Raw genomic sequence first — 23,085 nt, 5'->3', positions numbered from 1 at the left:
AAGTTTCCTACAGCTGAAGAAATTCCCAATATTTCACTTAATTTTATCATGAATCGGAACCAGTGCAAATTAAACAGAAGTTAACAAGCAAACTGATACTTGAAATGTAAAGGTAAATCTTGTTTTATATAGGCATTCCCACAATAACACATAAGTCTCTCCACAGACATGAGACACCATATGCGGGTCTGAAGTCATCTAATCCAGCTCAGCTACACAGGTTCTGTCACTTTCAAACGATTTGATTCAGCCATCAAATTACATTCACTGATAGTTGTATCTGAAGGCCCTAAAGATGCCATCTTTTGATAAAAGCAGTCCAACAGAACCTCCTTTTCAATATCTATGACACCCTTGATGGCATCGTTTTGTTAGAGATTCCTTTATTCAGAGCCTTTCACTAATCTACCTTAAACAGGCCAATTGTCTCTAATGAAGCCAAATAGTAATCGTAAAAATGTCAAGCTCATAATCTCTGCTTAAACACCATCTTCAGCTCCCTGTCCTATCAAACTCTGTTTCTCCCCTCGTGGGATGTGGGCAACGCTGTTTGGTCTGTATTTATTGGCCATCTGTGACACACACACAGCTCCTTGGAAAGCTCCTTTTCTGCTCGCTGTTCTGCTACAGCTCTCTGTTCTTCTTCCTATCTGAAGACATGATTTTCAAATGTTAACTTCCTTCGCTGTTGGTGCTGCCTCCAAATGGAGCCACATGAACTCATTCTTTTTATTAAGGAGAATTAGAATTTATTCCTCTACAATCGATGAAATCTTTCAAGTTCTTTCAAAGCTTTTTTGAAACCAATTTCAGATTCCACAGATATTTTAAAAATTTAAGAATTTTCCTTACTCTGCTGCTTTTTCAAACGTCGTCACAATTTGTCCAAATATACATATAATAACCATTCACGCGTCAGCTGCAATTCATGATTTTCATTGATACTGGGGGAAGGGGTCCTCTCAAAATTCCATGTTACGCTCATCACTAACGTGGCATATGTTTTATTTTCTGTGTTGCTTTCTTCTGGTGAACTACTCTAAGAAAACATGTTTTAGTTTTGGCATGAGATGTAATCAGGATTAACTCCGCATTATAGAACATAGAACATAGATGATTATGATTACAATGTTCTAACAGTTAACAGATAATGATATTTATCTCATTGTGGACAAAATCCCTTGAGCCACATGTTAAAAGAAAATCTTTATAAAATAGAAATGCTATTTATTTTACAGATCTTTGACTTTTCCGTATAAGATTTGCATAAGCGGTGCAGACTTCATTCTGCCTGCATTCTAGCAGCATATGTTTGCATCTAATCAATGGTGTCATTCCTCATTATCTTTATAATCTATTGTATCACTACAAATGCTTCTCTTCCCTCCACAAATCTCCACTTCTTTGACTTTGATTTCAGGTACATTGTCTCTCTACTCACTCCACAAGTAATAGCCATACCCATAGCATCCTGCTCCTTACGCTAAGATTGTCTCTACACAGCATATTACTTCCCCATTGAGACATCCCCGTAAATCCTGTAATATCAAACAGGCAAATACACAAATAAACCCTTAAATAGCTTATTAAACATGATAGACCTAATTGCACAGGTCAGATTTTTGCTTCTGATTCTTTGCAAATCGATATCTGAAACAGTTGGTAAAATCTTAAATGAAATAATATAAGAACAACAAAATTTGGGTTCGAAGACCAAACCTTGTGTAACCTCACTAGTTATGTCTGGCCAACTGGAAAAAATAATGTAGCTAGTGGTATGCCACCCTGGTAACAAACACAGGAAATTCAATAAATGTTAGGAGGAGATATTTAGGTTTTTAATTAGGAATGAGTTTAAAGTTTGTGGAGAACAGGCAGGAAAGTGAAGTTGAGGCCAAGACGAGATGGGAAGTAAAAAGGTGGGAGAGTGGCATTGTTAGTCTGGGATGGTATCATAGCTGCAGAAAGAGAGGTCATGGAGGAGGATTTCTCTACTGAGCCAATGTGGGTGGAAATCAGAAGCAGGAACGGAGCAGTCACTTTATTGGGAGTTTTTTATAGACTCCCCATTAACAACAAAGACATTGCGGAACAGGTTGAGAGATAGATTTTGGAAAGGTGCAGAAGTAAATGGGTGATTTCAACTTCCCTAATATAGACTGGAACCTCGTAAGTGTAAACAGTTTGGATGGAGCAAATTTTGTCAGGTGTGTCCAATTCTGACTCAACATGCAGATAGGCCGACTAGAGGGGAAGCCGTATTGGATTTGGTGCTTGGCAACGAACCAGGCCAGATGTCAGATCTCTTGGTGGGAAAGAATTTGGTGATAGTGATCACAACTCCCTGACCTTTACTCGAGTCATGGAGAGAGAGAGAAGCAGACAGTATGGAAGGTTTTAATTAGGGCAGGGGAAATTGCAATGCTATTAGGCAAGAACTACAGAGCACCTATTGGGACCCGATGTTCTCAGGGAAATGCACAATAGAAATGTGGAAGTTGTTTCGGGAGCAGTTGCTACAGATATTGAATAGGTTTGGCTCACTGAGGCAAGGAAAGGATGGCAAGGTGAAGGAACCTTGGATGACAAGACATGTTGAACACCTAGTCAAGGCGAAGAATGAAGTTTACTTAAGACTGAGGAAGCAAGGATCGGACAGGACTCTAGGGACCTACAAGGTAGCCAGGAAGGAACTGAAGAATAGACTTAGGAGAGCTAGAAGAGGGCATGAGAAAACCTTGGTGGGCAGGATCAAGGAAAACCTCAAGGCTTCCTATACTTATGTAAGGAACAAGAGGATGGCCAGAGTGAGGGTAGGCCCAATCAGGAATAGTGGAGGGTACTTGTGTGCGGAGGTAGGGGAGATCCTTAATGAATACTTTAGTTCAGTATTTACCAGTGTGAGGGACCTTGACATTTGTGAAGACAGCATGAAACAGGCAGATATGCTTGAACAGGTTGTTGTTAGGAAGGAGGGTATGTGAGAAATTTTGAAAAACATAATTTTGAAAAAGATAAGGCCCCTGGGCCAGATAGGATATACCCAAGGTTGCTACAGGGAGCAAGGGAAGTGTTTGCTGCCCCATTGGCAATGATCTTTGCATATTTTCTGTCCACTGGAGTAGTGCCAGAAGATTGGAGGCCAGATGAGCTTCCCTTGTTCAAGAAAAGGAATAAGGATAATCACGGAGATTACCACCAGTCAGTCTGTCTTCTGTGGTGGGCAAATTATTGGAGAGGATTCTGAGAAATAGTATTTAGGATTATTTGGAAAAGCACAGTTTGATTAGAAATAGTCAACATGGCTTTGTGAAGGATAGGTCATGCCTCACAAGCTTTATTGAATTCTTTGAGGATGTGACAAAACATATTGATGAAGGTAGAGCAGTGGATGTGGTGTACATGGATTTTAACCCGGCATTCGATAAGGTTCCACATGGTAGGCTCATTCAGAAAGTAAGGAGGCATAGGATTCAGGAAAATTTGGCTGTCTGGATACAAAACTCGCTGTCCAATTGAAGACAGGGGGTGATATTAGATGGAAAGTATTCAGCCAGGAACTCAATGACCAGTGGCGTTCCACTGGGATCAGTTCTGGTACCTCTGCTCTTTGTGATCTTTATAAATGACTTGGATGAGGAAGTAGAACGTAGATTAGTAAGTTTTCCGATGACATGAAGGTTGGTGGTGTTATGGAGTGCTGTTATAGGTTGTAACGGGGCATTGACAGGATGCAGAGCTGGGCAAAGAAGTGGCAGATGGAATTTAACCCAGAAAAGTATGAAGTAATTAATTTTGGAAGGTCAAATTTGAATGCAGAATACAAGGTTAATGGCAGGATACTTGGCAGTGTGGAGGAACAGAGGGATCTTGGGGTACACGTCCATAGATCCCACAAAGTTGCGACCCAAGTTGATAGGGTTGTAAATAAGATGTCTGGTGTGTTTGCTTTCATTGGCAGGAGAATTGAGTTTAAGAGCCATGAGGTTATGTTGCAGCTGTACGAAACTCTGGTTAGACCGCACTTGGGATATTGTGGTGTTCTGGTGAGCTCATTCCGGAAAGATGTGGAAGCTTTGGAGAGACTGAGAGGAGATTTACTAGGATGCTGCCTACACTGCAGAGCAGGTCTTATGAAGAAAGTTTGAGGGAGTTTGGGCTTTTCTCATGGGACCGAAGAAGGATGAGAGGTGACTTGATAGAGGTGTACAAAATGATCAGAGGCATAGGTAGAGTGGATAGACAGAGACATGTTCCCAGGGCAGAAATGACTATTATGAGGGGGAAAAATTTTGAGGTGATTGCCGGAAGGTATGGGGAGATGTCAGAGGTATTTTCTTTACACAGAGAGTGGTGGGCTTGTGTAATGCACCGTCGGCAGTTGTAGTGGAGTCAGAAACTTTAAAGACTTTTAAGCGACTCTTGGATAGGCACATGGAGGAGAGTAAAATGTAGGGTATTAGTAGGATAATAGGTTGGCGCAACATCATGGGCCAAATGGTCTGTACTGTTCTATGTTCTATGTCTTATGAGATCAGCCGTGATTAAATCAAGTGGAATAGCGGGTTTGAGGGGCTGAATTAACTACTCCTGCTCCTGTCCTTTTACTTATTCCTGGCTTGCACTCGGGTTAGATGATATTCTCAAAAGGGACAATACTTGTGTGACAGCATAATTGTTCTATTTTAATGGAAGTAAATTTTTGGGAGTTTTTATTCCTGATATCTAAGGCAGACCAGGTTTGGGCCAGGAAAATGGGATTAGAATAGTTAGATAGTTGTTTTTGACTGGCACGGATGCCATGGGCTGAAAAGCCTTTGTTCTGTGCCAAAGGATTTCTATGACTTTATTTCCATCAATGAGAGTGCATAGCAAGTGAGGACAACTTCACGTGTGAAGTAAGTTGTTTTCTTGGCCTACAAAATTATGACAGTTAACCACTCGCCGTTAAGTAATCTCCTCAATGTGGTAAGAGACCTCAAGATATTTCACATGAGTGAAACCAAATAAAAATTCTCTCTGAGCCAAAGATTAGGATGGGTGATAACATGTTTGATCAAAGCAGTTCAGACATATGATTTACTCACGATTGAATGTATTCACGATTGATCTATAACCAGAAGAAAAATAGTACAACAAAATAAAATCTTGTAGACTTTAACAACAGGGAAGTAACAATTAGGACCAATGAGCAAGCCCCTTTGTTGACAGTTGGGATGGATTTAGCTCGAGTTGGTGAATTTCACAACATGCTAGACCCACCTTGGTGGAGTATTTCCCTGATAAATTATCACCCAATATCCGCCTTAGGAAAACCTCACCGGAGGAGTGGAGATGAAAGACAAATGCACTTCTCATAATTTAATATGGCTGTCACCCCTACGCACTTGATACTCCGACTTGCAAGCTCATTCCAAGCTTTTAAATGCCCTCACGTATTACTGTCTTAGAAAAAACAAGCATGCTTCTTTTCATACGCCACATCAAAGATAGCAAATAAATTAATTAACTCTTTTAACTGTCAATAAAGCAGTAAACTTGTCAATCCCTATTGAGCCATTACACTTTCGAAACTCAGCCAAGCATCTATTATAGTATAATCCTAACCCTCAGGGTAATACCATATTCGTAGAGGTCTACAGCAAAGAAAAAGGCTGTTCAGATCATCAAATTAGTGCTGTTCAGAAACAAGCACCTTATGCTCTCTGATGAAGGGTCTAGGCCCGAAACGTCAGCTTTTGTGCTCCTGAGATGCTGCTTGGCCTGCTGTGTTCATCCAGCCTCACATTTTATTATCTTGGAATCTCCAGCATCTGCAGTTCCCATTATCTCTGATACTTTATGATTCTAATCACTTTCTTCAGCACTTAGCACATGGCCTTGAATGCCTCAGACTCACAAGTGCGCATCTCAATATTTCTTAAATGTAATGACACTTTCTGCCTCTCTCACCGTTACAGGCAGTGAGTTTCAAGTTCCTACTACTCTTTGGGTAAAAACAAGTTTCCTTGCACTTCATCTACACCTTCTGCCAGTTACTTTAAATTTATGCACCCTGATTGCTGATCTTTCCACCTAGCAGAAAAGCTTATTCCTGACTACCGTGTCTATGTCACTTGTAATTTTATGTGTCTCAATCATATCCCCTCTCAATCTCCACTGCTCCTAGGAAAATAACTCCTGTCTATCCATTCTCTCTTCATGACAGGAACTCTCCAGCCCAGGCAATATCTTGGTAAATCTCTACCGTACCCTCTTCAATGCAATCATATATTAACAAAGAGCTCTGCTCACACAGAATGAAGAGATACTTTTCATTAGACTTGTGCACATCGAATGAACAATTCTGGCAGAGTGACAGTAACAGCCTATTTCTTTATAAACAGTGGGCATTTAAAAACAAACTTCAAATCATAACACTTGTAAGAACTGTAAATTCACCCTTTAAGCGCATTTACAACTCACCATTGAGTTCAAATTGCTCTACTGAGTTGAGGTTTCCCACCTGTGTGAAGCATGCCCTATCCCCTTTGCTCTACCAACAAATATTGGATCTGTTGAAATTACAGGCTGTAATTTCACATTCAGTTTCTACTTACCATTTTTAAAGGCTTGTAGGCTCTTCTCAACTCATGAAAATTCAACCCAATATTGAGCCTACCTCCCTGCCATCTCAGCTTACATCTCATTCCAGTTACTCAGGAGAAAGAAAATAAAAATATTTCCTCTTCATTCATCTTCTGTACTAAATTATATCTTAACTTTTAGAAGAAAAGGTTTCACCAATTTTTGTTTTATATTTAGTTATATGCATTCTGATAGTTGAATTACTCAGCATTACAATCAACTTGCTAACAGACATCTTTGCCAATTCCCATTGTAACCTTAGAAATGTGATGTTTAATCTATAGTTGTTTGCTTTCTTTTCTAACAAGTGGATGGGAACTGGAATGATTGGTCCAGCTGGAGTCAGTGTTCTGTCACGTGCTCAAATGGGACACAACAAAGGACAAGGGAGTGCAATGGGCCTTCCTTTGGTGGAGCTGAATGTCAGGGCTACTGGTCTGAAAACAGGCCATGCTTTCCAAGACAGTGCCCAGGTAAGCTTCATTCATTCAGATTGTGGCCTGTGCTTTTTTAGTGAATTGTTGAGAGATACCACTTTAAAAAAGGAGTGGGAAAAGCTGACAAGGAAGACCTTTAAGATTTCATTCTTGAATGCATTGTGAACCCAAATTCAAATCTTCAGATTCCTTTAATAAGTTTAATACTGTGGCTCTGATATGACGGGAAAGGTATTCAGGCCCCACAAGGCCGAGGGACTATTTTCTTCGTGGAAGTTGCGGCAAATGTCGGAATGTGACAAGGAAGGTCCGCTACTGAGTCTGCCACAGCACCAAGGGGCCGTGGAGAGAAGTTCTCAATTTTGAGAATCTTTGGAAGGTATCTTTTCCAGTATTGATATTTCGGCCACTACCAAACTAGGAAGGGACAAGTAATGTGGTCCTGGAAAACAACCTCTTCTTCAAGGTTTCCTTGGCCATGAACAACTCTTGATACGGTCTCTTTTTTTAAAAATTCTCTGTTTAGATAACCATTTTCCTTTGATAGGTTGGGCTGGGGTGTGGGAGAGCTGGTGCGGGGGTGTAGTCCAGGAACTAGAACTACCACAGCTGATATTTGCAACTGTTAAGTTTTTATTTTCTGGCAGCTTAAGTGTAATGAAAGCTAAAGCCAAAAAACTTTCAATTAAACTTGGGAATTTCCCACTCCCTGCAGGACTCCTCGTGTGTAAGTGTTAGGAATAACGGAGGTCACACTGCTAACAAGCCTTAATATAAACTCACCAACCATCCTGGAATGTGGAAGCCTAATTTCAGAACATAACTTTTTTAACATTATGCTGTTCTGCAGATTTTTGGGATCCATTATCTGAACAGGCACTTGCCTCATTTTTGTCCATATGCTCCACAATAGCTGCAAATCTCAAAAATATGTTGATCACGGAGTTGCTGCGTATCCTCTTTTCATGCTGCAGCTCAATGTTGTTATGTTTTTCTAGGTACTGCCAAAGTATTGCTCAGTGGTATAGTGAATCAGAGTCTAAAAACACTCTGCTTATGTAAGTGACCTGAGCCTTGTGGAATATGATGAGGTTAATAATATAGAGCTGGTAATGTTGCATAGCAACTGGCGACTTGTGAAATGATTCCTACTTTGGCAGGATTGCTCCAGCCAGTAGTTTATTGTCAGAATTACTGAATTGAGCACTCTGCTCTACATACCTTTATAATGTGATTGTCTCCCTTGATTGGTAAGGTAGAATTCTAAGATTTATACTATTGTTTAAGCATACTGAGAGCAGGGTGACATGTACCTTGAAGAAATATGATGACAATATGACAGAAATAATGGGAACTGCAGATGCTGGAGAATCCGAGATAACAAGGTGTCGAGCTGGATGAACACAACAGGCCAAGCAGCATCATAGGAGCAGGAAAGCTGACGTTTCGGGCCTTGAATCTTCAGGCCTGAAACATCAGCTTTCCTACTCCTATGATGCTGCTTGACAATATGACAGCCAGTTTCAACTCTCGTAAATGGTGAATTTGGATTAGTTGCAAGGTGTTTTCAGCTGAGAATTAACCCTCTTTAACACTACTTTGGTGACATCCAAGTATTGTTGCAATGTCATACAAAATTCCAACATTGGCCATTTGGTGAGATCAGTTGCAAACCACAACACTCTGGAACCATAGAGTCAGAGTCATACAGCATGGAAACAGACCCTGGTATCCAACTAGTCCAATCTGAACATGTTACCATGACTATTTTCCTGCATTTGGTCCATCTCCCTCCAAACCTTTCCTGTACTTATCCTGTACTTATTACTACACTGTACTTATTCAAATGTCTTTTAAATGTTGAAACTATACCTCCATTCAGCACATCCTCTGACAGTTCATTCCACACATGAATCACTCTGTGTAAAAAAAAAATTGTCCCTCATATCCTTTTTAAAACATTCTCCTCTCACCTTAAAAACATGTCCCCCAGTTTTGAACTCCCCCACCCTGGGGAAAAGACCCTTGCTATTCACCTTATCTATGCCCCTTATGATTTTCCTAAATCTTAATAATGTCACCCCTCAATCTCCTACTTTCCAGTGAAGAAAGGCGCCAGTCTATTTTTATAACTTAAACCCTCCACATCCGGCAATAATCTGGTGATTTTTTTCTGAACCATCTCCAATTGAATGATATAGTTTCAAAACAGGGCAACTGGAACTGCACACTGTTGCTCCAGAAGAGGCCTCACCAACATTCTGTACAACCTCAACATAATGTCCCAATTCCTATGCTCAAAGGTCTGAGCAATGAAGGGCTAGCATGCTAAACACCTTCTTAACCATCATGTCTACCTGTGAGGCAAATTTCAAAGAATTATGAGCCCAAATTCCTCTACATTATGTTCAAATGATTTATACATTGGACAACAAGGGCTGAAGAGCACTAATCCTCTATTTTTCCCCTTCCATATATAACATAATGCTGACAGGAGGTAAAAGTTGAAATTAACAAAACAGTGAAAGCTTTACAAAACTTCTTGATTTTTTAAAAATTTTCCCACACTGCTACACTTAAGCTTTCATTTCTTCAAAGGTATATATTTTTCTCCCACCATTTAATGGTCAAATTTTCTTTTCAGAAAGCCTAAAACTCCAACCACTGGGTATTAAGCTGTGAAATGAGCATTCATGTTCTCATTTGTCAAAACAGTTTCACATAACAAGCTTTTTTAAAAAAAATACAAACATAAAATATAATGAAACTGTGTGGGTGTAAGCTAGATTAAGTAGATGTTGCATGTGGGATATCTCTAAGATGGAGATAGCTGGATGTCTAGACATCATGCACTCTTCAAGTTGAGATCCATTTAGCAACATTGACTTTTTGCTTTCCAGTGAATGGGAAATGGCAAAAATGGAGCATGTGGGAACCATGCACCAAAAGCTGCGATGGTGGGACACAGCTTCGAGTGAGGGTCTGCTCTGGGCCATTTTTTGGAGGACTGCAATGTGATGGACCTCAGGAGGAATACAGATTGTGCAATGACAAAAAGTGCCCAGGTAAATATTTTGGGATGTGGATATTTCCTAATCTAGAATTAATGAGTGTGATGCATTTGGGGAATGCTTTTGTGCCTTAACTTTCTGTATTGCCAACTGAGGAAAATGTCAGTCATGGTTTCTATTCCACAAATAGTGACTGATTGAGGATTTGCAATATAGATTTACAAGCATAACACTGAAAATGAGAAATGAAATTTTCCCCAGTTTGGAGAAAATTGAGATATGGGACTATTTAAAACAGCAAATGAAGACCTGAAAGAAAACAAGAGGATTCACACAAAATGGAGATACATCAAAAGAGATTGAAGAGACGGAGTTTTTTTTGTCAAGAGACTGAAACTTTTTTCATTATTCATCCATAGGGTGAGTCTGTTGCTGGCTGGGCCAGCATTTATTGCCCATTCCTAATTGCCAAGAGGGCAGCTTGAGTCAGCCACATTGCTGTGGTTCTGGAGTCATATATAGGCCAGACCAAGTAAGGATGGCAGATTTTCTTCTCTAAATGACATTAGTGAACCAGATGGTTTTCCCAACATTTGACAATGAATTTACGGTGACATAAGACAATTAATTACAGATTTTTATTGAAATTAAATTTCACCATCTGCCGCAGTGGGCTTTTGAACCTGAGTCCTCAGAACATTACCTGGGCCTCTGGATTAATTGTCTGGCAGTTGTACTGCTAGGCCATCACCTCCCCTGATAGAAATCTTTTAATTGTTTTTAAAATTTTGATTGTTTTCAACTGCGTAATTATAGAGCATGCTTTTTCCAAGAAACAAACTTAACAGCTAAGAGTCATAACCAGGAAAATGAATCTAAGAATTGTAGAATCCCCACAGTGCAGAAACAGGGCATTCAGTCCATCGAGTCTGCACTGACCCACCAACGAGCATCCCACCCAGACCCATTACCTGCCACCAACATTATTCCCTGTATTCTTCCATTTCCTATGGCTAATCCACCTAGCCTACACATCCCTGGTCACTATGGGCAAATTAGCATGGCTGATCCAACTAACCTGCACATTTTTGGACAAATAATCTCTCACAAATTCAATATGAAAATCAGGAAAACCTCACTGCACTCAGAAGAGTGGAAATATAGAATATTTAAGGTGAAGCAAGAACAAGGGAAAGAAGAGTCAACTGAATGGGAAGAAGTTCATGTAAAGCATAAATGGACCTGATGTTTTGAAAGATTCTGAACCTCTGCTGCAATCAGTGTAAATTTCATGGCACAGAATTTAGAGTTGTTTGTTTATGTTTGTATCGCCTTGGGAAGTTTTTGTTATTTTTTTTAGAATTTGTTCATTCATTGCATGTGAACATCACTCAGCAAGGCCAATATTTGTTACCCATACTTAATTGCCCCTTGAACTGACCCCCTTGCATTTCAGAATTAACTACATGAATTGGGTCTGGATTCAGTTGTAAGCCAGGGCAGGTAAGGATGGTAGATCTCTTTCCCGAAAGGGTAATAGTGAAACAGATAGGTTTTTGTGCCAATTTAAGTTAGGTTCATGGACCAGAATGACTGACTAATTCAATTTAAATTCCACCAGCTGCTACGGTAGGATTTGAACACAAGCTCATAGATCAATAGTCTGGTCTGATTATAAGTCCAGTAACATAAAAACTACTCTGCTATCTCTCCCATCAAAATGAAGTGAACATTATTACATCAAGTGGATAATTATTTGCAGTAGAGGAAGGAACTGAGTTATAGAACATAGAACATAGAACATTACAGCGCAGTACAGGCCCTTCAACCCTTGATGAAGCGCCGACCTGTGAAACCAATCTGAAGCCCATCTAACCTACACTATTCCATTATCATCCGTATGTTTAACCAATGACCACTTAAATGCCCTTCAAGTTGGCAAGTCTATTTCAAATTTTGTCTGTAGTAAACCTGATCAACTGTCAATAAAAGATGTTATGGGTCCCAAACTAGATTGTAAAATGAAATTAGCAGTCTAGCCCAGGATTGATAGAATATCAGGATTCACTTTGTATGGATAACAAATATTGGCCTTGCTGAGTGATGTTCACATGCTATGAAAGAACAAAATTCTAAAAAAAGAATAAAAACTTCCCAAGGCAATCCTAACATCAGCAAACAACTCTAAATTCTTTGCCATGAAATTTACATTTGGGTACTTACTGTGAAGATTTGGACTGAATGGTTTCCAGTATCATATTAGCGGAGCCTTGCTGTGGTGTCATCAGCTGCATGGAGGTCCAGCAAAAGACTTTTTTTGCCTCTTTATGGGAAGGGCCAACAAACCACAAGCCAAATGGACAGTTTCCAGGCCACCAGAGGTCTTCTCCCTAAGAATTAAGACCCTGCAGACGGAAGTCACGCTGACCAATAAACAGTGCAAAACTCTTGTGCACAGCCGCACCAGATGCTGAGGCCATGCAGGAAGCATACCCATGACAGTTAAAGGCCTGAAGAGAGACTGAAGTCACTGGTGAGGTGTGCGTATGCGTGTGCATGTGTGTGCACATGTACGTGCATTTGTGTCCTGGACTGTGTGCTGAGGGATGAGCTAAAGCCATGGGCAGCTGCTGCCATGGTGCAGTGGGGAAAGAGCACCATCTAAGGGCTTTCCGCTGAAATTAAATTGGGGTCTGCTCAGTTGTTGGACTCTCCCGATGCTGCTAATAAATGTAAATATAATCTTGTATAACTAAGAAATGCCTTTTTTATTATGTTGGATAGAGTCTAACTCCAAAGTTTGTTTGTTTCCCCATATGCTACTATACAGAACAGAACTGCTTCAGTGACTATGTATGTAAACATATTTTTATGAATACAATACATTTTCAAAATACATATTTTAAAAAATAATGTATGTATGCATGCACATTTGCCTGCATTGGGGGGACTGTGAACGTGTTGGTTCTGCAAGAAGTTGCAGGGAAAGTGTATCCATGGACATTGTTATCAACGACAGATCAGTGACCCTCCTCAACTGTGCCTTTGACCAAGAAACCCCCAACTCCCACCCAGTAATGACAACCTGACTGCATGGCATCAGCTGCTGTGCACATTGAGTGCCAACAGGCCTGCCTGAAGCTGACTTAATCCCAGCACAGGCTGAATGAAGCTTTGAGTGGTCACCAGTTGGCCAATTAAGGGGTTCAGTTGGCTGTGCTTAGACCATGAGCTGATCTCCGGGAACTAATGATCAACCAGGAAGCCACTGCCATGTGTAATCCTGGAGAAAAATCATCGAGACATTAAAAAAAACTTTCTGTTTGTTATCTTCTTGGAACGTTTCTCTGTATCATGTGCAAAGAAATGCTGGCTGGCTGACACTTAAGCATCATCTAATTGGATAATGATTCTTTTTGTTTTCTAATTAGTGTAGGAAGTGACAAGCAAAGATGTATTTCCCAACTGATGGCTGCATCATTGAGGGGGGTGGGGGGGACGATATCAGGTGATGAAACATACAGGAATATATTCAATTACAGTTGGCAACCAAACTTCATAGGGTCATACAGTATAAAAGAAACCCTTCAGGCCATCGAACTTGCTTTGAAAAAGTTAGGTCAGTGACTTCAGTTAGAAACAGGAAGGTGACAAGGTTCGGGTTGGCGAACACCCGGTCTAATTAAGTGCCTGATTCATCTCCAAGCTCCAACAGCCTGAGACCTGAAGATTACTGCTGCCTCACAGCAACAAAGACCTGAGTTCAATTCGTTCCCCTTGCATCTGGGTGGGTTTCCATGAGGTGCTCCGGTTTTCTCCCACAGGTCAAAGATGTGCAAATTAGTTCGATTGGCTTAAATTAACCTTCCCCATAGTGTTCAAGAATGTGGAGACAAGGTGAATTAGCCTTGGTAAATGCAGGATTATTGGAGTAAGGTGGAGGACTGGATCTGAGTGAAATGCTCTTTGGAGAGTTGGTGCAGACTTGATGGGCTGAATGGCTTCTATCTGCACTGTAGGGATTCTGTGATTTTACGATTCTGCCCATAGGTTTAATTCAGCAGAGGAAGGCAAGGAGTTAGAGGGGACTGTCTGAGCAGTTGCATCAAAAAATAATCATTGGTGGAGAAGGGAATAGTTCTCTGTAAACCTTTCTTCATTTGGAAAACTTTGTGTAATGAGACAAAGCGGGAAGGAAGCAAGGAACTAAATGACTATGTATGAATAATGGATGGCTATGAATGGGGCACAAGGTATTAACACATTCAAAAGGACTCTGATGTTTAACTCATCATGTTATTATAGGCAATTGCTGACAGTTGCTGCTGTGAGACACAATTATTAAACTGCTGAGGACTACACCTAAATTAACTGTGTGCTCAGCTACTTAGCAACCAATGGATAGTGTTTCCATGGCTACTGTTTCAAAATGGTTGTCAAGGTTTCTCTTTAAAACATTACCACATAAAGAAGTGACAAAGATAATTACAACAAAAAAGCAAATGTCAAGGCCATGGTGGGAGGGATTCTGTTTTTATATTAATAAAACCAATTTGTACATGGTTAGAAGTGAAGAATAAGGCTTTGACATTCTTTTGAGCACCTAACAAGCTGCCTAATAGCTCTGCAGCACAGGAAGGATGGTAAAGACAACATTCATTTTCTAAAAAGTGTATCACTAAAGGTCAAAAATACAAGAATAAAATATATTGTCTCAGCACTTAAATACAGTGGAACGTCCTCTTATTGTCTTTAATGTTTCTACATCAGTGCCACTTTTTCCCGAAATTTCACAAGTGTTTGAAATTGGAATTGCACAGTTCTGTCCTTTTCGTGAACTGACATCCACAGTGAAGGCATATCAGACCCTGTACAGTTAAAATTCTGCTCAATAGGAAGAATATGTTATCAGCACAAGTTGCATTTAAACAGACAGTTCAGCTTTTATGAATTCATTCTTGGTGTAAGGCCAACACATGTTGCACATCGACTAATGCCCTCAATGTCATGGCTGTATGTCAATTTCTTGAACCGTTGTAGTTAAGTTTTCTTTTATACATTGATGATATGCAGATGTCTCTGGCTGGGCGAGTCTTCATTCCTAATCTCCAGTTGCTGTTGAGAATGTGATGGTGAGCTATCTTCTCTAATTGCTACAGACTGTTTGGCTGACATAGCCACACTGTGACATAAGGGAGGGAGTTCCATGATTTTAACCCGGTAGCACTGAAGAAGCAGCAATATATTTCCATGTCAGGATGGTAACTGGTTTGGAAGGGAACATGTAGGTGGTGGTGTTCTCATCTAACTGCTGTCCTTGTCCTTTGAGATGGTCATGGTTGTGTGGTTGGAAGATGCTGTCAAATGAGCCTTGGTGAATTCCTGCAGTGCATCTTATAGATTGTACATGCTGCTGGTACTGAAGGTCAGTGGTAGATGGTGTGAATGTTTGTGGAGGTGGTGCCAATCAAGTAAGTTGCTATACCCTGGGTAGTGCCAAGAGCTGCACTGAAGCAGGCTAGCGGGGAATATTCCATCACACTCCTGACTTGCAGGTAGAGGGCCAGCTTTGGGGAGTCAGGAGGTGAGTTACTCACTGCAGGATTCCTATCCTCTGTCATTTTCTCATGACCAGTATTTATATGGTGAGTCCAAATCAGGCTCTGGCTAATTGTGAACCCCCATGATGTTGATAGTTAAGGAGGTAGTGGGATAGTGGTAATATCTCTGAACTAGTAATCCAGAACCATGGGTTAATGTTCAGAGGACATGGGTTTGAATCCCACAATGGCAGATGGTAAAATTTGACTTCAGTAAAGCCTTCAGTATAAAACTAAATGAGTAGCAATCGTGTAGTCACTTTCAATGTCATAAAAAAACCATTTGGGGCAGCATGGTAGCTCAGTGGTTAGCACTGCTGCCTCACGGCACCAGGGATCCTGGTTTGATTTCATGCTTGGGAGACTGTCTGTGTGGAGTTTGCACTTTCTCCCTGTGTCTGCATGGGTTTTCTCTGGGTTTTCCAGTTTCCTCCCACAGTCCAAAGATGCACAGGCTAGGTGGATTGGCCATGCTAAATTGCCCATAGTGTTCAGGGGTGTGTAGATTAGGTGGGTTATAGAGGGATGGGTCTGGGTGGGATGTTCTGTGGGCTGGTGTGGACTTGTTGGGCCGAAGGGCCTGTTTCTACACTGTAGGGATTCTATGATTCACTATCGTCCTTTAGGGAAGGAAATCTATTGTCTTCACATGGCCAGGCCTTCATGTGCTTTCAAACTCACAGCATTGTAGTTGATTCTTAACTGGCCCGTGGGCACTTATAAGTTTGCAGTTGATTCAGACTTAGGCAGCAAAATGCGATTAAAAAGAATCACCAGTGGTAAAATCATTGAACATCAAGGGGTAATAGCATTCCACTACTCCCCATTAACTCAAGTCCGACTTGAACTCCTTGATGCCACATTCAGCTGTCACCTTGATGTCAAGGGAAAACACCTTTATGTCACTTCTTGACTTCATCTGACTTCATTTGTTCATGCCCAGGCCAAGGCTAGAATAAGATCAGGAACTGAGTGGCCTTCAGAGAACCTGAAGATCTGATAGTTATTTTTTGCTAAGTGAGTGCAGCTTCATAACACTGTTGATGACCCCCTTCTATCACTTTACTGATGATTGAGAGTAGTCTAAAGAGCAGTAGCTTGGATCTTGGTGTGAGGGGTCAATTTCAAAGTTTGCAGATGACACAAAATTTGGAAGAATTGTAAAATGTGAAGAGCACATTGTAGATCTCTAAAAGGACATTGACAAGTTAGTGCAGTGGCAGACAGGTCGTAGATGAGATTCAAGGCGGAGAAGTGGGAGGTGATATACTTTTTTAGGTGCATATTGGAAGATAATGTAAAATATGGGATACAGTTCTAAAGGAGTTGCAAGATCTGAATGACTTGGATCTCTAGCGCAGATCACTGAAGGTGATAGGGCATGTGCAGAAAGCAGTCAATAAGGCATACAGTGTCCTCAACTTTATTCATAGGGGCAAGGTGATTTTGAACCTGTATAAGACACTGCTTAGATCCCAGATGGAGTATTATGTGCAATTATGGCCATCACATTATAGGAAAGATTCAAATACATTTGTGCAGAAATGATTCACAAGAATGATTCCCGGGATGAGAATCTTCAGTTATGAGGATAGATTGAAGAAGCTGGGAGCGTTCTTCTTGGAGAGCAGAAGGTTGATAAGAGATTTAATTGTAGTTTTCAAAGTCGTGGTCGGTCTGGATAAACAAAAGCTGTTTCCATTCATAAAAGGAACAGTAATAAGGGCATAGATTCAAAATGATCTGCAAAAGAAGCAAGGGTGATGTGAAAACAATGTTTTCACACAGTGCACATGGTTAGAGTACAGATTGTATTGGCTGGAAGTGTGGTTCAATTGAAGAAGTCAAGAGGGCATTCAATGATTATTTGGATATAAATCGTGTGTAATGGTGTGAGACAAAGCAGGAGATTGACACTTAGTGATGATACTTGTCTGAAGAGCCAGTGCAGGAACAATGACTGAAATGGTCATCTTCTATATTAAAATTATTCTGAGAAGTTCTGCATGCAAATACTGAGGATTCAAATGCATTCAGGAAGACAGGCATTTTGCCCTATCTTAATTACATGAAGCTTTGAATTTTATTTTATTTCAAAAATAAAGTTTATTCATAAAAGCATCTATATATATAGTCACAAATGCAGTTTTGTTCTGTGCAGTATCATATCATGGATACAAACAAACAGTGGAGTTTAACTTTATCCATAGGTAGTGGTAAGTAGAGAGACCTTAGACAATAGTGTCTTCCCACTGCTCCTTGGTGACAGCTACCCCAAACTTCAGTGCGTCCCTTAGCACGTAGACCTGGACATGGGAATTTGCCAGTCTGCAACACTTGATCAGGGCCAACTTCTTTTTTGGAAGGCCAACTAGTTGTGGGCAGACCAAAGAGCACCTTCCACTGAGTTTGTGGTCCTCCAGGCGCAGTTGATGTTTGTCTCTCTGCACATCCCAGGGAACAGACCATAGATCACTGAGTCATATGTCATGGAGCTGCTTGAGACAAACTTTGACAGAAACCTCTGCATCGTTCTCCGGACACCCTTTGCAAAGGCATATTCAGGAATGAAATCTGTGACAGTGACTACCCCACCCCACAGCCGCTTAATATGGTGCAGGCAGACTGGGGTAAAAGAAAGTGCTCTTCTCACCACCAGCTGAATGACGCCTTGGTGCTTGTTGGAGCGTTATGGTGATGAGACATTCTGCCAAATAACTTTGTTAGTCTGCTCAGGAAACCACGCAACACAATCCTCCTTTCTCTTTTCAAAGACATGACATGTTGACTACTTTCAGATAGACATGTGGCCAAAGATATTTTTCTTTGCAAATTTCTCCAAGAAGGACAGGTGATTTGGAACATCCCAACTACATAGAGTAATGAGGCTAATCTTATCCTTTGCAACACCAGGGACATGTAGAACCTCAGGACAAGGTGATACTTGCTTTTTGTGCATTGATGGTCTACACACAGCTTGATCCAGCCCAATGTTGCAAGTTTATAACATAAGAAATAATTTTTAAATGATACAAATAAGAAAATATATCTAGTCAAAGCTGTTTACCTTAAACTCCTTCAAACTGTAATGCAGGGAAATCAATTTTGAAAGGAAGAACAATGTGTGCTATATGGGAAGAGGATACTGAATAGTTGTGCTATTCTTGGCAGGGGGTTCAGCAGGTATAGTTCACGGTCATGGCAAACTGAATAAATTCAAATCAGGCAAGTTGACTCTGATTTGTTAGGGTGTTGCCATGGGGATTCAGCAGGGGCTGACTGACAGACTGTCTCCGTAGCCTCTCCTGTGAAAGTGAATCCAACTTGCATCAGTCGCTCGTCTTTATGGCTAACAAAGCAATCTTATCGGTATAATTTTACTGCTGACTTTCTCCCAGATAGCTGCTAAATCTGGGCAGAAACAACTCAAATTGCACAAAATGTCAAGCGATTTTAGTTGTGACCTTACTTACAAACACATGTGCATAACGTTTTAAACTTGATGCTTCAGCCCTTCACCAAGGCCAGTTCCTGCCTGAAAAACCGGCCACTTGCCTGTGAACAAATACAGATTTCTTCCAATTGCACTTGTACAGGGCAAGAAGGGTTAGTTCTATTGCAAACGGTCAGACTAAGTGTTGATGGGAATTTCTCGTACTTCAGAGGATATAAATGGAACACGATTGACACATTTTTGGCCCTGCTTTAGATTATCGGTCAACAGAATTTGATTTTTTCAGGCAAGACTTTCATTCCATTTGTGTCCCTGTGTTATAAAGCTTGGGGTTTTTTTACTCCAGTACTAACAACACCATTGGTAAGAGTAGCCCCTACTGATGTTGCAGGAGACCCTGAGAACAAAGGGTTATCAAGAATATTTCAAAACCTCTAGCATGTTCCTCAATCAAGGCTTGCAGACCCCACTAAATAATGTGGGGCAGGGCATTTTGGACAAGGTGATGGGGAGGAAAACTGAGGTGTGAGATTTCCGACTGGCTCCAGGGACTTGGAAACAAGCCGCTTCACAGCCCTGTTTCACAGCTTGTCACCTCACATCACTTTGACCGTAAACCGCTCCTGCCACCCGATAAAACTAAGTGGCACTGTGCCGAGGCCCTTAGGAGGGATGAAATTGTCCACTTTAGGATCTCAAATGGGCCATGTGTATGTGGTCAACACAATGCTAACCTTGTCAATCGTACAATTGCCCCATTTATTGACCCAGCCGCCTACTTTCCAGACCTTGGATAGCCTGTAAAATGCATCTCCAAGAATCTATGCAGAAGAGGTGGCTGCATGAATCTAGCACAAGCAGCTGGCCAGCAGTAAACTAAACCCTGATCCACTGCTGCAGAAATTGCTCATTCCTAATAAACATTTGATGAATGGGCCATTTTCTGGCAATTCCTCTGCAGGGTAGGAAATGATAAAAAATACTTCAGACACACTGCAGAACAATTTAAATTAATTATTCTTAAAAATTTGCAGGACAGAGAGGTTGGTACTGCTTAACTCCTTTTTTGTCCAGTTTAAAGCGAAATCATTCCACTCAGCTTTTATGATCCTCCACCTTGTGCCCTGCAGGTCTATGGCTCTTTTCCACTCTTAATTCCGTTGTGTACAATCATGCTCATACTTCACACTGATTTGACAGCAGGTTTTAAATTTGGATTTGTGTATTTGCTTGCATAGAATCTTGGCTGTAATTTCAGTACAGCCAGAAGGGTGCAGTGTTGGGAGCATTCTGGGCACAATTTGCTGATCACAATAAGCAGAAAGGCTCAGGGCCCATGTCATTGTTTAAAAGCAGTGTTTATACCATGACGCTATTCCACTCTTGCAAAGAGTGCTGGACTCCCTCGAGTATTATGGTTTTATGTTCTCTCAGGAGTACCCACAAACATGAATTCTGATACCCTTTATCACATGAAATATTTTACAAATTAAACATGCAGATAAGCTTCTGGGCCACTGCTCTTAGGAACTGCTCAGTCATTTGCAATGCTTGCAGGAGTAATACCAAACTGCACTCACTATGACGCTTATTGTGTTAGCTGTTACGTTTCTAGGCACTGCAAAATATTTACATGGGAATGAACTGACATGTTCACTGGTTTCAGTCATCATAGACTGTATCCTATATGAGTGCATCTAGCTTTGGTACAAAGATGTATAAAACTTCAGCTGCAGTTCTTGAATTGCCCTGTCTTATTTCTAATGTTCTCACTGTATTACACATAGACTCGATCACCACAATGCTCACAATCTCTCTTTTAGTTCCATCTCTGTTTGTGCGAACTTACCTTCAAATGGAGAAAAATAACTTTCCACAATACACAAAAAGGGACTGATGAATTGGCATGATACACCCTCCCAGTTTTTTAATGAACATTATTTGCAGTATTCCAGGGCCAAGATAGATCAAAATCAGATACTGCAACTGAATTCCTCTGTTTTATTATTTAAACCTTAAACGGCATAGAGGACTAAAAGGAGTATTTGCTTTAACTATTTATCAACCCTAACAAATGCATAACTTCTCCTTCAGCACCTCATGAGTATTGTCAGGAAGAAAACTACAACTCTGTGGTGTGGACGAAGACACCAGCCGGAGAGTCTGCAATGGTCAGTTGCCCACCGAGTGCTGCAGGTAAATATTTCTGGCAAGGAGTAGACCTTTTCTTCCTTTTGAGGGGTACATCATACCTCTACTTAAGACTTTGAAGTTTTGAATAAGCATGTGTTGGATTTGACTTTGGGATGGAATGTCAGTAACTGTTGGGTGTTTTTTGATATATGTAGGTCGCAGTATTAACACCTCTCCTTAACTTTATAATGCATATAAGAGAGATTGGGATGGGGAATAAAATGTGAAAATCAGTGTATATTTTCTTTCCATTCTGCACAGTTGCCTGGTCCTGTTTTTGATTTGTGGTGGGTCAGGTTGTCTCGGAGAGGCAGAATTCATTATTAACGTATTTAAATCAGGCTCTCTCAATGCAATTTGGAAACTGATTTAAATGAATGATTTTATTGTCCCCTGTATTTTACAGAAAGAATACAATAAAATACAGTGAAAAGCTTTCATTTGTCAACACGATACAGCATTTTGAATTTTTGAATAATTTACGAATAAGGTAAAAAAATAAGAAAGATATAGCTTTAAGGATGACTGACAACTGAGTTTCCCCAGGCTTAAAAATCATAGCAGGAATATAAGTGATAATAGGAACTGCAGATGCTCGAGAATCCGAGATAACAAGCTGTGGAGCTGGATAAACAAGCAGCATCTTAGGAGCAGGAAAGCTGACGTTTCGGGCCTAAATCCTTCACCGGGAATATAAGAGCTGGCTTCTGAAGATAATGCTTCTTTCTAGCACTCCTTCTGGACCAGTAGGGCAGGAGCATTCCTCCCACTTGTTCCTTACTGTCATTTGTATGCTCTCCTCACTACTGTAATTGGTGATTACCTCATACTCACTCTTTTGATTGTTGGAAATCATTTGCAATGATCTCTGGGAATGCCTGCCTGCGCTGGTTTTCCCGCCTGCCAATCAGCCTGCCAATCTGGGCAGTGTTCAGGCAGAAAGCATTTGAGGAATATCAAAATTAGGTTCTACCATTAAATAAGGGTGGACCTGTGTATTCACCGACCTCTGTGATTTCTCTCAAAACCGGAGCTTACTGCATGCACTCTGGACCTCTTTATAATTGCCAGGCCATTGTTATCGAGGTGAAGTCACAATTTGAGTGGATCTATTTCCCACCTTTGACAAATGGGTCTTTGAGTATCAGGTAACAATATCCATGGCTGATTTTATATCTGCTGTTATTAGGAGAAGAAATTCAGTTTCATCTCGATCTTCATATCAACAGTCATCAAAGTATTGACAGTGAATTATTACCAAGTTTCCAAATAAAATACAATATGCCTTTAATATACTTGGGGTCATCATTAAAACAAAGTATTTGAGGCAGAATGTACAGACACACAGCGAACATTGTTGCCTGCATCATGGGTCTTCAAGGGACTACCATGGTAATATTATCACAGAGAAGTGGTGATATCTTGGGACAGTGGATTCTGTTTAGGAAGGGGAAGATGATGACTCCCAGTCAATGTTTAAAAATGATGAGATCCTTAGTTATTCGCAGGTGATTACACAACAAATTGTTTTTACAGCAAGTCAAATCACATGTCAACAAAGAAGTCTTGCAAAGCTTTAAAGTCAAATGAGATTAATTTTGCTTGAATTATTAGAACATAGAACATAGAACATTACAGCACAGTACGGGCCCTTCGGCCCTTGATGTTGTGCCAACCTGTCATACCAATCTCGAGCCCGTCTAACCTACACTACTCCATGTACGTCCATATGCTTATCCAATGACGACTTAAATGTACCTAAA

The 23,085-nt window shown here is 40.6% G+C and overlaps 1 protein-coding gene across 14 annotated transcripts in view; it reads left to right on the top strand.

Annotated features, from left to right (window-relative positions):
* Positions 1-23,085, top strand: part of adgrb1a (adhesion G protein-coupled receptor B1a) — a 572,033-nt gene that overhangs the window by 239,668 nt on the left and 309,280 nt on the right. For all 14 annotated transcript variants that reach the window (XM_048528814.2, XM_059646190.1, XM_059646188.1 and 11 more), the window contains 3 exons: positions 6,936-7,100; positions 9,965-10,129; positions 21,224-21,325. In XM_048528814.2, coding sequence (XP_048384771.1) covers positions 6,936-7,100; positions 9,965-10,129; positions 21,224-21,325 — 432 coding nt within the window. The remainder of the gene's footprint in view (positions 1-6,935; positions 7,101-9,964; positions 10,130-21,223; positions 21,326-23,085) is intronic.

The sequence above is a fragment of the Stegostoma tigrinum genome, chromosome 5, assembly GCF_030684315.1.
Source record: "Stegostoma tigrinum isolate sSteTig4 chromosome 5, sSteTig4.hap1, whole genome shotgun sequence".
Classification (NCBI taxonomy): Eukaryota; Metazoa; Chordata; class Chondrichthyes; order Orectolobiformes; family Stegostomatidae; genus Stegostoma; species Stegostoma tigrinum.
The sequence above is the reverse complement of the archived record's forward strand: the minus strand, read 5'-3'. Positions and strand labels throughout refer to the sequence as shown.